The sequence below is a fragment of the Astyanax mexicanus genome, chromosome 5, assembly GCF_023375975.1.
Source record: "Astyanax mexicanus isolate ESR-SI-001 chromosome 5, AstMex3_surface, whole genome shotgun sequence".
Lineage (NCBI taxonomy): Eukaryota > Metazoa > Chordata > Actinopteri > Characiformes > Acestrorhamphidae > Astyanax > Astyanax mexicanus.
This window is the reverse complement of record NC_064412.1, coordinates 55,998,264-56,013,431: the sequence shown is the minus strand read 5'-3', so window position 1 is coordinate 56,013,431 and position 15,168 is coordinate 55,998,264. Positions and strand designations below refer to the sequence as shown.

General features: G+C 39.8%; 1 protein-coding gene across 3 annotated transcripts in view; it reads left to right on the top strand.

The window, feature by feature from the left end:
• LOC103041643 (histone deacetylase 4) overlaps positions 1-15,168 on the top strand; it is an 86,490-nt gene that overhangs the window by 32,891 nt on the left and 38,431 nt on the right. For 2 of the 3 annotated variants that reach the window (XM_022675348.2, XM_022675347.2), the window contains exons 4-5: positions 9,986-10,254; positions 14,035-14,185. In XM_022675348.2, coding sequence (XP_022531069.2) covers positions 9,986-10,254; positions 14,035-14,185 — 420 coding nt within the window. Of the gene's footprint in view, positions 1-1,871; positions 2,042-9,985; positions 10,255-14,034; positions 14,186-15,168 lie in introns of those variants that run through there. The other variant, XM_022675349.2, reaches the window with a different exon arrangement.

Below are 15,168 nucleotides of genomic sequence, written 5' to 3'. Positions count from 1 at the left end.
TGATACATTATCATGATTTTGGTGCAAGATTGCTGGTTCGAATTCCAGTCATGCAGCTTGCCATCAGCTACCGGAGCCCTGAGAGAGCAGAATTGGTCTTGCTCTTTCTGTAGGTGGGTACAGTAGATGGCGCTCATTCCCCCTTTATCACTCCTAGGGTGATGTGGATCAGCACAAGTCTGAGTCTGTGAGCTGATGTATCAGAACCCAGTCGCTGTTTCTATATGCTTTCCTCCGAGCGTTAGCGGTGTGATGCTACTCGGCAATGCTACAGCATCAACAGCAGTTCAAAAAGAGGCGGAGTCTGACTTCACATGTATCGGAGGAGGCGTGTTCTAGTCTTCTTAACGCTCCTGGTGTTGGGGCATCACTAATCCTAATGAGTGGGTTGGGTAATTGGCCTTGAAAATTGGGGAGAAATAAATAAAAAAGAGGAAATAGCATGCACATTTAATGCAACTGTTTTCACTTTTTGAATCATCAAAAAAGGTTTTTCTGGACAAGCTGAGAAAAACAGACCCGTCACTGATCATGAAAAATGCATGGTAAGCAAAATTTTACTACATTTTACACAAATACTGTATATATATATTGCAATATTTTGTGTCTGAACACTAAACTATGGTTTAAACTGAACCCTAAAGAGAAATGAGGAGCTGGACTGAACTGAAGCTGGTCTCACTGGTGTAAGAGCACAGGGTTGCCAGGGCTATCTCTGTTTAAAAGCAACACTCTGCTGGTGTTCTCGAGAGCGTCTGGAGTGCTCTAGAATCAGATTAAATACGGCAGTGTCTCGGTGCTGCCCATTTACTGCATGTGTTTATTATAAGACATTATAAGAATTTTATTTTATATTAATATGTTTTGTGTACAGTAGGGGTGAAAAACACTCAATAATAAGCATAACTTTTACGTAAACTTGAAGCATTATTATTATCTGAAGTATAATCCGTTGTCTGAGGAGAGCTCTGTGTCGTCTGTGTTTATGTTTACACCAGCTCAGAGCCTTATATTTACACATGGACTTTAAGAACAAAGTTTTGAATCATTGATTCTAATTTGCACTCGATTCGTGAACCGATTTGCTCATTAAGTCGACTCTACACTCTATAATCTATCGTGTAAATTCCTCAAAGCGTCCAAACACCACACAGATCACAAATAAATTATTTAAAATAATGTTTTTGCAGTTCCAAGTTAGATTTTTTATTATTATTATTGCCATGGTATCATTTTAATATAAGTTTCGAGATATTTAGACAGGTATCGCATACACAGACATATCTGTATTTATAATAGCTTATTAACGAAACAAAAACAATTGATTAATTAAATGATTTTTCAGTAGAATACTCTTAAATATTAAACAGCTGCAGCCCTAATGTATAGTCTTCATTTAAAAAAAGATAAAAATCTGAATATCTTTACATTTTTGTCACAAATTTAATGATTTATTTAATTTATTTATTTCATTGTCAACATCAGAACACAGATTTTAAATATTTGCAATTTTTTTGAAAACTCTATTTTTTTAGCATCAAAACAAATGAAAAATGAAAAACAGGGAAACTGCATTTATACTTTTAAGGTTGAACTATGAAAGACTTTGTGTGTGTGTGTGTGTGTGTGTGTGTGTGTGTGAGAGATGTACTTGTATATGTAAGTGTGGGACACACAGTTCACGTAAGCCTTCAGTCATAGACAAGCCCCCTGATACCAACAGACAGAGAGAGAGAGAAAGAAAGAGAGAGACAGAGAGAGAGAAAGAAAGAGAGAGTGAGAGAGAGAGAGAGAGAGAGAGGATTGTGGGGCGTGCACTGAAAGAGGGCGGGTGTTAAGAGAGCGTGAGAGAGAGGGAGAGAGTGAGAGAGAGCTGGAGAGCGCGAGAGCGACAGAGAGAAGAGAGAGCGAGAGGTGGAGACTGAGAGACAGCAGTGCTGATCAGAGTCGCTCTGCTGTAAAGAGAGAGACGGGAAGAGAGAGAGAGGCAGACAGGCTGTTCCAGAGAGGGCTTCCCCACACTCCTCCTCAGCACTGATGGGTAAGGAACACACACACACACACTCACACACTAACACACACGCTGCTCTGGGTGTGTGGGTGTCTGTGTGTGATCTGCGTGGGGTTTCTGTTCTGGATGTTGGTGTGTATGAAGAGTCTGGAGCTTCTTCCTGATCCCTCCTTCACAACACAGCAGCTGGAGTCTCTTCAGTAGAGTCATGAGTGTTTTTAGAGTTTTAATCTGAGTATGTTTGTCCGTACACGTGTTTCTGCTGTTGCAGTAGAACTTCCTCAAGGTTATAAAGTTTAACAGAAGCTGTGCATGCATGTCTTTTAATGTTGTTTCCCTGAAATAGGTATTGGAGATGGATTTATTCATTATAAATAGATTATAGACATGTAAGATGTTTGATGGAACTCTCTGAAGCTGCACAATATATTGTTTTAGCATCATCATTGCAGTGTTTATAAGTGCAGTGCTCTCATTGGAAGATGTGCAGTGTTTTGTATAATAGCACATTAAATCAGTTCCATCATACTTTTCTGCTGAGTATAAAAAATAGCGTTTTTTTATGTTAGAAAAGGTCTTATTTTTCTATGCTTTTTTTACAGGAGTACTCCTGTCATTATATTTTGTGGACAAATTATTGCAATAAAATTATATTACTGTCAATACACAATGTTTTGATTCTTGACACAAGAAGTCAAGAAGTAGATACACAGCGCTGTCTCTGTGTCTGTGTGAGTGACAGGCTGCTGCTGCCTGAGAAGCACCAGGAGGAGCCTCCATCCACATGGTTGGGCACGTGTTTGTAAACGTGAGCACGTGTGGAAAGCTGTGCACCTCAGTTTAGCACAGCTTTGCTGAAATACAGATATTTCCAGTTACAGCTGAATTCACACTTTTAATACCAGAAATCGCTCTTATTCACCTTATTAAAAAACATTTAAATGCTGATTAAAGGGCCGATTACTGTTGTTTTGCTGTTTTCCTTCGGGTTTGAGTTGAGCTCGGCGCTGACTCTTGATTGCTCTTGATTGGTCCAGACACGAGACAGAGAGCGCGCAGGTGGGGGCGGAGCTAGTGACCTGCATGGGCCCTGCATTGTTTAATATCGCGATATATATATCATCGAAAAAAAACATTTGCAATGTATTTTTTTTTTCCGATATCGTGCAGCCCTAGTAGTAACAATGCTTTCCGTGCCCCTGTCAGAGTGATTATGTATTATGTTTAGGCCTGTTTTTAAGACTTCTGTATTATTTATCATCTTATTATACATGTTTGACATATGTATTTTTATTTTTTCCTGAGAACTAAAACAGTGAAGAGTGGTTTCTGTTTCTGTGTGCTGTTTCTGTTCTTTGTGAATCTTCTTTTCCCCCATTCTCTCTTGATTAAATGCATCAGTTCTCCTCTTTTTTACTTGTTTTAGGTTTTTTTTATGTTTTTATTAGTCTCTGAAGTGAGTTGTGTAACAGACAGTGCTGCTGGTCACAGTGTTTTAGTGATGGGCTGAGCTGGGAAATATATAAGAGATATTATTGTGGCCTGATTTGAATTATATTGGTTAAGTCAAACAGATTCATCCAGGCTGTATCCAGGCTTGGCTACGCGAGCGTCGGTTAGCCGGCGTCGTGGGTGTGTTGCTATGGTATTGGTGTGTGAAGTCATAAGAGATCAAACTCCAAAATCCTCCACCATGTTTCCATAACCATGTGCGTCCGTTTGGCTCTGTGTAGAGAGTAAGATCCAGCAGGGTGGTAGTACGCCAGTGTGTGTGTGTGTGTGTGTTTGGTGTGTGTTTGGTGTGTGTGTGTGTGTGTGTGTGTTTATATGGCCTGAAGTGAGAACACGGGCACGCTTCCCTGTTGTAAAATGTGGCAAAGTCTGTATTGAAGCCTTTTTTCTCCGCTTTCACACATCCTTTCTTTTCCCTTTTCCGTTTTTTTTGTTCCCTCTCGACTTCCCTGCTCTTTTATCATCAGGAGATCAATAATTAAAGACAGCGCCCTCCTCTCTCTGAAATGTTGGTCTATTATCTGAGCAGTGGGAGTTCTGCTGTCTGTGTGAAAAGTAGTTATTCATAAAGCAGCGAGAGCCACTTGGTTACTGAGGGCCGGTGTGCTGAATGAGAGGAAGTGGCTGGAAGTGGCTGCTTAAACAAATTCATGCATAAAATAAAAGTCTAAAAAATAAGTACAGTTTAAAGGGACGGTTTGTTCCGAGTCGCTTTAAAGCTGTATGTAAATGTAGCTGTCACAGTGTTGCAGCAAGGAGGCAGAGAGAAATACGAAAGACAAAATAGATAAACTGAAAAACACAAAACAACATAAATAAAAGTAACTTAAGTAGACTTAAACAAACTGACTAAAGTAAAAAACATGAAACACAAAGCCAGACAAAGAAAGACTGAAACAAAGGGGCTATATACACACAAACACGGACAAGAAACACCTGGGGAAGATAATGAGGGAGCAGGGTAACAAATAAGACACAGGTGGGAACACTAATGAATGGTGGGGAAAACAAACAGACAGGAAAGACAAAGAACAGGATGAAAAAGTGACAGTAGCTAAAAAACAATGGAAATCTATACCCCACCAGTTAGTACTGTGTAAAATGTATATGGAAATGATGTGATAATTTGTTCAGCAGTTTTAAAATAGGCAGTTTATGTTGTTTATGTATTTGTAAGACTAGCTGTTTTCTATAGATAAAAACACGAACAAGTTACACTTGTTTCTTTTTATTAGGGTTCAAGCACCGAAGGTGCGTAGAACCCTATTGTTTTTACTAAGATTTTTCTTCTTCTTCTTCTTCTTATTATTATTATTATTATTCTTTTTCTCCTGTAAAAACAGTTGTGCAGCCTAAACCGTAAGTCATAGAGAAATGAAACTTGGTAGGTAGATGTAGGATCAGTGCATCTCGGTGGACAACAAAAATGGCACCGATTGGTCAAGTGGTGGCGCTATGAACAAGGAAATTCATTTTTCACAATTTTCTCAATAACTCAAAAACCATAAGACCTACATTCAAAATTCTTTTTTTGATGGATTCCTTGGGTCAATACCAACAACTTTCCAATTTGGACCATGCACTTCCGTCTATATAGATTTTGTGCTAATTTGCATAATATGCAAAACCTACTTTTGCATGTTTGGTATCAAAACACTCGTGAGAGCATGCGCTTCAATATTCATTAAGAAAAAGTTGAAATATGTAAACAATATGGCCGCCATATGCAAATTAGTCCTTCCGGATATATGCCCCATTAACTTCAAGAGGTAAATTTGGAGCACTGTTTCTCAGCAACTGTGCAACCTAGCAAGTTGAAACTTTGCATGCAGAATCTATCATACAGCCTCTAAAGGATGTTCAAAGGGCAACTTAATCAATCAACATGGCTGAACACCATCAGCCAAGCAGCATTCAGCAGACATTTTGGCAGGCTGAATGTTGCCCAATCTGGATGATATTTGGCAGTTATGTTCAGGTGGAGACACTGTAGTGACCTGCAAAGTGCTGAAACAATCCGCCCACTGGTGGGCGCTGTTCCAAAAAAACGAGTATATGTCAATCATGCTGTACTATTTTGACATCTAATTGTTTTTGCCATATTTAGTACAGTGGCTCTGACAAATTTCTCAATACAACTATGTTTAAAAAGTGCTTTGTTCATTCATAATTGCTAATTGTTTGACAATAGCTATATTGAAACTACTCTCTGGATATTTGGCCTATCACCTCCATTTCAGTCTTGCTGCACACTGTAGAGTCTCTAGGTAAATGTTCATTAAAAACATTTGTGAAAATTTCACATACAATACTCTCCAGGCATCAAGCAATCTGTGCGTCCTTGGAATTTCTAACCTAAATTGCTGTAACTCTGCAGTATTTGCTGTAATCTCACAATGTTAAAGACCTCTGTACAATATCACTCTGATGAAGCGCCATTTAATACAGAACTAGATTAAGAATAACTTGACATTACATGTCATATCAGAACATTCACTCCTTTGTGCCTCTTCTCAACATTAATAACAGGTGAAAGACTTTTGATAATTTTAATTGTGACAGAATGTCTCCAATTGTGTTAGACCTTCTTACACATCACCATCCTATGCTCTAGTAGGCACCATTGTGCTAGTTGGTGCTTGATGAAGCGCCATTTAATTCAGAACTAGATTTATAATAACTTCGTAATTACATGTCATATCAGAACATTCACTCCTTTGTGTTAATTTAAACTTGTTTGGTCAAACATTTCAGCTTGTTCTGCAAAGGTTCAAAGGTCAATCTGAATACCACTTTGTGAACATTCTGGTTGAAGCCACCTGATCAATACCAATAACATGTAGACACCTTTTGACTAGTTCTAACTCACTTAATGAATATCCTACAAAGTTCACTAGATTTACATGTGAATTTAAGCACTGATCAGGTTGAAAGGCCTCTGCTCAACATTAATAACAGGTGAAAAACGTGATAATTTCTAAATGTGACAGGGCATCTCCAATCATATTAGACCTTCTTACACATCACCATTCAATGCTCCAGTAGGCACCATTGTGCAAGTTGGTGCTTGAACCCGATGATTGCCGCTTGCGGCTATATTTTTTATTTTTTTTCTCCTGTTTTTCTTCCAATTTATCTATACTGCCTGACCAAAAAAAGGTCACACACTCTAATATCTAATATATAGCTTTAATTGTGCCTTTATGTATTCACTGTGGCATTGTATCAATACATTTCTGCAACGTCACAAGATTTTAATTTTAATCCAGTGTTGCATTTATTAATTTTTCACCATGATCTTGCAGCAGCATTGATGATGGTAGAGTCTGACCAACCGCTGCACAAAGCAGCTCTTCTCCATCCAGCACATCCCAAAGATTCTCAACGAGGTTAAGATCTGGACTCTGTGGTGAACTCTCTCTCAATCCATGTGTGAAAATGATAAATGATGATCTCATGCTCCCTGAATCCTGAACTCTTTCACTATTCCAGATCCATGAATCCTGATATTGTTCATCTTGGGATATGAAGAAATTTAAAAAATCCATTGATGGAATAACCTGCTCTATATTCAGTATATTCAGGTAGTCAGCTGATCTCATTCTTTCAGCACATACTGTTGCTGAACCTAAACCTGCAGACCACCTTACATCCAGGTGTACACTTTTTGTCTTTGGCCTGGCAGTGTATTTGAAGTTGTTTGTATTCTGAATTGGGATAATAAGTTAAATAATGCAGTTGTGTTGAATTTTTAGAGCTGTTAGCAGCTCAGCAGTGAAAGCTCTGTATGAGAGAATCAGCCTTGTTAAGTGTAATTTGCATTCTGCAGCCGGAGAGACATCAATTCATTACTGAATAAAAGAATCTGCTGTTAACGTCCTATAGTGCCGCTGCGCTAACACAACGCTGCGCTAACACAACGCCACGCTAACACAACGCTGCGCTAACACAACGCCACGCTAACACAACGCCACGCTAACACAACGCTGCGCTAACACAACGCCGCGCTAACACAACGCCACGCTAACACAACGCTGCGCTAACACAACGCCACGCTAACACAACGCCACGCTAACACAACGCCGCGCTAACACGCGTATTGCTAACTCAGCTCTGCTGCTCTGATCAGCGTCTCTGATAATCCGCGAGCGCAGGGCTGCGCCTCATTTATTTCCACATGAAAGAAACACCTTGAGAAGTGCCGTGCTGTTAATTTCCCCAGAGCATTATGGGCTTGAAAAGTACCATGAGCTATTACTGCTACGGCTTCCAGTGATAATTTGACAATGAATCATAACTTCTCTGCGTCTGTCAGTGAGTGTGTTTGTGTGTCTGTGTGTCTGTGTGTGAGAAACAGAGAGAGAGACAGTGGAGGACAGTGGGGGACAGTCTGTATTAGGGGTGGGCGATATGTCCCTAAAATAATATCCCGATATTTTATGGTATCTTTGCGTTAACGATACTCTACTATTGGCGATATGACAAAAACACTGAATTAAAAAAAAAATGAGGACAAAACAAAATAGATATTAAAACATATGAGAATTTTATCAGATTTGTAACAGAAGTCAGTGATCCAGAATGTCATTATACTAATAGTAATGCATTCCAAATATCTCCATATATCCAGGATTAAAGTAAAAGAAATGATACTGGACAGATATAACCTTTAAGTAAGTCTCCAGTAGATAAATACAGCTCTGGAAAAAAATTAAGTTCAGTTTCTGAATCAGTTTATCTGATTTAGCTATTTATAGGTTTATGTTTGAGTAAAATGAACATTGTTGTTTTATTCTATAAACTACAGACAACATTTCTCCCAAATTACAAATACAAATATTACAGAAAATGAGAAACGGCTAAAATAATAAACAATAAAAAAGATGCAGAGCTTTCAGACCTCAAATAATAATGCAAAGAAATCAATATTTGGTGGAATAACGCTTTTTTTTCATGCATCTTGGCATCATGTTCTCCTCCACCAGTCTTACACACTGCTTTTGGATAACTTTATGCTGCTTTACTCCTGGTGCAAAATTTCAAGCAGTTCAGTTTGGTGGTTTGATGGTTTGTGATCATCCATCTTCCTCTTGATTATATTCCAGAGGGTTTTTTAATTGGGAAAATCTAAGAAACTCATCATTTTTAAGTGAAGGGAAAACATATGGAAGAAGATGGAAGAATTGGTACAGGTTTTTGTATTGTGGGCTGAGGGTCATTAGAGCTGCGGGTAAACGTATCAGCGCCTCTCGAGCTGTTTGTTAGCCTGTAAACAAATATTTCCCCCCTACCGCTGCTGTTTATTCAGAGCTGATGTGGAGGAAACCGTTGGTCTTGGAGTGTTTCCTGGTGTAGGTAGTGCTGGACCGCCGTGCTGGTCCTCAATAGCCTCTTTGTGGCTTTGGCCAGCTGATTCTCTGTACAGCTCCTCAGCTCCTGTACCCTGCTGTACTCTCTGCTCGGCCTGCAACCTGTGGGACCTGCAGCCGGGTGCTTCAGTGAAGAACCAGCAAGAATAAAACTTTTACTATTTTTCCAACGTCTCAGAATTAAACTAAATGGCTCTGCCTTTATAAACTGGTTATTCAGGCAAAGATTCACCATTAAAAATGGTCAGGTGATGACAGTTTACAAAATCACAAAATAATATAGCATCCTCTGGCTGCGTCCCAATTGCATAATACACACTAGAGTTGCACGATATATTGTTTAAGCATTGTCATCGCAATGTGCACATGCGCAATAGTCACATCGCAGGACGTGTGATGTCACTTAAGGCAATTAAATCAATCAAACATATCATGTTGCAATGTTTTGATTCTTGGCATAAGAAGTAGATACACAGCGCTGTCTCTGTGTCTGTGTGAGTGACAGGCTGCTGCTGCCTGAGAAGCATAAGGGGGAAGGTTACAGCTGAATTCACATTTTTAATCCCAGAAAAACGCTCTTATTTACCTTTTAAAAAGCCATTTAAATGCCTGACTAAAGGGCTGATTACTGTTGTTTTGCTGTTTTCCTTGCACATGGACATTCAGCAGTGCACAAACCCAACTTTTTCAGCGTGAACAAGTAGATCATTTTTTCCTGCTGAGAAGTGCTTCGACATTAAAATAGCAATCCGCCAAATCCTGAGTGGATCTGGCTCTTAAAGGGAATGGCAAATGATACAATGATTGGTTTATTTAACACACCCATGATTAATTAAGAGAATTAGCACGTCTTTTGCGCATTTTGAGCAGCGCAAGGTGTACTTTTCCTGTTGTTACGATAGCAAAGACACACTGACACATCAGGCTACACGGTGCACGGTTGACAGCTCGCCTATAGATCCAAAACAAATGATATTTAATGTATTATCAGTGCTAAAAAAAAAATAAATAAATTTTTGCTTATAATATCACTATACAGGCTTTTTATTATAACCGTATCTGTTTCTCTCTCTCTCTTTGTCTCTTCCTGCAGTTGACCTGAGCTCCGCTCTGCCTCTCAGAGTTCCTCCAGCAGCCATTCCTATGGACCTGCGGGTGGACCAGTCTCCAGGCTCGGGTTCGGGCTCGGGTCTGGTATCAGACTCCGTGGACTCCAGCCTGCAGGACCAGCAGCTGCAGCAGGAGCTCCTGTCCCTGAAACACAAGCAGCAGGTCCAGAGACAGCTCCTCATCGCCGAGTTCCAGCGGCAGCACGAGCAGCTCTCCCGCCAGCATGAAGCCCAGCTGCAGGAGCACATCAAGGTCAGGGAGCATCTTCTTTTATTTTATCTTAAACGTTATTTAGAACATGGACAAAGCTGTGAAAACTATTCATATCAATTACTCTGTAGGTAGAAGTATAGGTACTAGAGTTTATTGTCAGCAGTAGCTAGTAAAAGAAGAGCCTCAGAAATACGAGTTGATCAGAGAGATGTTAGGTTGTCAATCAGTGAGTTTAAGGCCTCGCCCACCTCGGCTCAGGACCGCCCACAGGCGGGGCTTAACCCAGGCTACAGCATTAGGAGCTATAGCTAAGGAGGAGCTCACAGCTCTGTTTACAGAGCTAGTTTAAGGGCTAACTTTACCTCTTTACCAACACTCAGTGCTGCATCTTTAACTAAAACAGTATCTCTGAAATCATTTTGTCCTTGAGTCCTTGAGTTTTAGAGCTGTAAAATTCATTGTGGGAAAGCTAGGTAGGTGTTCTCTGCTGCAGTGCTGTTAGCCAATCTGAGGTGATATATTTGCATGTATGAATATTCATGAGCAAGAGCCAAAACCTGTCTTTCTTCAGAGACGATGGAATGAGACCTTAGTAAAAGTAAAAGAGTAAAAGTACTGGTTTCAAAACTACTTAAAGTATAAAAGTAAAAGTAATGTAAAGGAAAAAAATTTAATAAAGCCATTAAGAACAAAAACTTAGGCCACGCCCACAGAATCCTGTAGTGCACTAACCCCCCCCCCCCCCCCCCCCAAACACATTTTTCTAAAAGCCATAATATATATATGGCATGTCATTGTATGATTGCTGTTATAAATTCTAAAACACTTTAAATGTATATATATTTACATTTACGGTTATTTAAAGTCATTTTAAAAACGCAGCTCAGCTCAAGTGGATGTTTATGTGTAATCATGCTGTTAGCATGTGCAGTCAGATCCTCTTCTGGTTTTTCCATCCCCCTCTCATCATCATCATCATCATCATCTCTCTCTCTCGTCTCTGTTTATGCATACATAGCTGATGTAGTGAAAATTTTACAGTAAACAGCGGTGGCTGTAGGAGCTGCCTGGATCGTGATCCCGGGCCAGAGTTTCACCACAGAGCACAAAACCCCCTCAAAAGCAAAGAAAACACGCTTGATGAAATTACGTCCAATTAAATTCATCAAATATTGGTACAGGCCTGGCTACTGAAGGCGTGTGGGTGCAGGGAACACTGCGGATGCTCAGAGCCGGCGTGTTGACTCTCCCGCAGGTCCTGAAGCTGGCTGTGTAACCGGCATGTCCTTGGCCCATTGTACACATCATTTATTTAGCGAGCCATTAACTCAGTGTCTCAGGATCACACACGTGCGGTGTGCGGTAATTAGCAGTGTGTGCTGGGTGAATAGAAGTGTTGTTCAGGGCAGTCCTTTCTAACTTGACCAGCCAGCGTATTACTCAGAGTGAAAGTTAGATTTATTAAGATTTACTAAGTCCACTAAATGCACTTAGTAATTTTTTTATTTACTGTATTTTTTGCACTATATTTTTTTTTGCGCTCTGTATTATAAGTCGCACTCAATCAATAAACGTCTATTTTCGTGTCTATTCTCATATATAAGTCGCATTTTAAGAGTCACTATAAGAACTTTTAATTCAGCAGGTCTCTCCGCTGGGTGATGGGGTGATTGAAAAGAAAGTCTTGTTGCTGTCACAGATTGCAGCAGGGAGTCGAGGAAGCGAAGATACATTTTAATAGAAACAAAGAAAACAAAACAAGTAACTATAATAAACACATAACCAGATAAATAAACAGACAGGGGACTAACTAAAAAAAAACAAGACTAAACTGAAACGGACATAAAAAAGACACACAAGAACCGACCATGGACACTGAAACAAGTGGGCCTGAATACATATAGAGGGAACAGGAAACAGGAAACAACTTGGGACAAGTAACAAGGGGGCGGAGTTAACTGAAGGTAAAGACATGGGAGGAGACAAGAAGTAAACACTGGACCATGTGCTGGGAAGCACATGGCAATGGAAAAAACACAGACAGAGAGGAGAGATATAGAACAGGACCAGAAGATGACAGTTGTGCTGTGAGTGGTAGAGTGAGTGGATCAGATACAGCAGCAGTGCTGCTGAAGTTTTTAAACACTGTGTTTAATCATCACTCACTGTCCTCCACTCTATTACTCTATATACACACACACACACGAAGACTGTACATTTACACTGTATATTCTATTTCTTATTTGATTGTATTTATATGTATCTTTATATTTTATATTTTATCTTTTTTAACTTTGTGTATTGTGTAACCTGCTGCTGGATGCCAAGAATTTCCCCCCGGGGATCAATAAAGTATCTATCTATCTATCTATCTATCTATTACACTCCTACCTACAGCTGAGAATAGCGCTGGGCGATATGGGAAAAATCAGAAATCACATTATGGAATTTTTTATATCACGATAGCGATATATATCATGATATACCACATTTAAGTATATTTCAGTTATTCTTCGAAAAATATGGTAAAATAATATAATTGCTTACTTTTTTCAACTTTATTTCAAAGCGACATTAAACCAAACGTTCACAAATGAGAATTGCTACCTTTTAGTGCAGCAATATATATGTATCAAATGAAAACAGATGAGGTAGATTCAGTAGCTAATTTTTACAAAAGAACAATGCGTCTCCCAATGGAGATCCAGCTCTCTTGAGTTTAATAACGTAAAGCATGTTGCAAACCGGCGTGTCCGTCAAATAACATAAAGTAGCATCATGTGGCAAACCACATTATGAACACATTTCATCGTAGCCTACTTTATATATTTGCATGAATAATTGATGAAATTACTGTAGAAACGATAGGGACAATAGGAGGTAAGTAGCATGATAGACACTTTTCTATCATCCCCACGATATTTATCATCATATTGCACAGCACTTTCTGAGAATGAAGCTTATAAAAATACAAATTAATAAAGGAAGTAGAATCAAGGAGGTGGTCATAATGTTATGCTAGACTGGTGTATACTAAGAGAGAAAGAGAGAGCAGGTTATAGAGAGATTTTTCGTAGAAAGAGAAAACTAAAAGTGTAAATACTGACGTTACGTTACGTACTTTCTCCTAAAGCAGCTTGTCCTCCACCGTTTGATGAAACATTATACTGATATATATATATATTACATGTGTTTTTTTATTATGAAAGAGATCTCAACACTATGAATGTATTAAACCATGCACACACACACACACACACACACACACACACACACACACACACACACACACACTGCGCTGCAGCTACAGGTGCCTGCTCATCTGGAGTGGTTATTTATAGCACACACCTGAGGCAGTGGTGTTCCACTGCGGCGCTCCTGAGGGAATTCTAGAGGAAGAAAAAACAGTTCCTCTCTCATCTGCTCATCACAACTCCGCTCTCAGTCTGATCTCACACTCAGCTTCTCATCACAGATTAACACGGGGGTCATTTCTGATGATTTTCAAGCTGAAAATTCAATTGGAAGAGTGTAGAACAGGCGTGATTATGAACATTATGCTTCTGTCTAAGCCTTTTTTTAATCACTGTTTTGCTGTCAGTGTTTGTAGTGTTGATGGTTGTTGTATTATGTGACGACTGACTGAATTTAATAAAGAATTTAATCAATTTTTTCATCATCATTATCACTTCTATGCTCTGCTAAAATGCAGACCCCTAAGATGCATCATAGGCTAGTGCAAAGTTTATTTAAAAAAAAGGTGGATGTTTCTGAAACTGGGCCTGATGAGCTAACCCTGTATCCCCTTTTCTCCTCCAGCATCAGCAGGACTTACTGGCTCTTCAGCACCAGCAGGAGCTGCTGGAGCACCACAGGAAGATGGAGAAGCACCGGGTGGAGCAGGAGCTGGAGAAACAGCAGCGGGAGCAGAAACTACAGCTCCTCAAGAACAAGGAGAGGGGTCAGGAGAGTGAGTGCAGTGATCTTTATTCTGTTTTTTACAGCATTAGAGTTATTTCATGCATTTCATGAGTTTTCAGACCTCAAATAATGCAAAGAAAACAAGTTCATATTCATAATAATGTTTAAAAGTTCAGAAATCAATATTTGGTGGAATAACCCTGATGGTTTTCAATCACAGTTTTCATGCATCTTGGCATCATGTTGTCCTTCACCAGTCTTACACACTGCTTTTGGAACAATTCAAGCAGTTCAGTTTGGTGGTTTGATGGCTTGTGATCATTCATCTTCCTCTTGATTATATTCCAGAGGTTTTCAATTTGGTAAAATCAAAGAAACTCATCATTTTTAAGTGATCTCTCATTCTTTTTCTGTGCATTACAGACAGAAAACAGCATTATTAATTTTTTTCCATCACTGGAGATACGTCAGGTCTGAAAGGGTTAATATATTTATAGTTTGGGAGCAGCTGAGTTTTAAAGCAGTGTAAAGAACAGCTGCCAGATTCACATTACGTCAAAAAGGGAAAAACAGTGAGATTGTAGGAGCGAGGTTTCCCTGAGTAAAGTGTGAAGTCCCCTCAGCTCCTCCAGAACATCGTTAGCATGTCCTGCTCCACACGCCGCCACCTCTCTGCCGGTCCGAGCCCGGAGCCGCCGGCCTGTCGAGGGGTTTGATTGACGCTTGTTGTGACAAGTGAGTGTTTATGGAGGTAAACAGCGGCAGTATCTCCAGTGGCAGCGGCTGTAATTCAGGATGGCAGGAGCCTCTCTGGCCTGCGGCCTGTCACTCAACACCTCCTTCCCTTCGTCACTCTGCCCTCTGAGACCCATTTACACGCGAGAGAGAGAGAGAGAAAGAGAAAGAGAGAGAGGAGAGAGAGAGAGAGAGAGAGCTCAGGCTGCTGGAGTGCCGCTTAAAGAAAGTATGAGACCTTTTGAAGGCGATGGGGAATAGTTAGCAATGTGTATTTAATAAATGCAGAAATAAAGC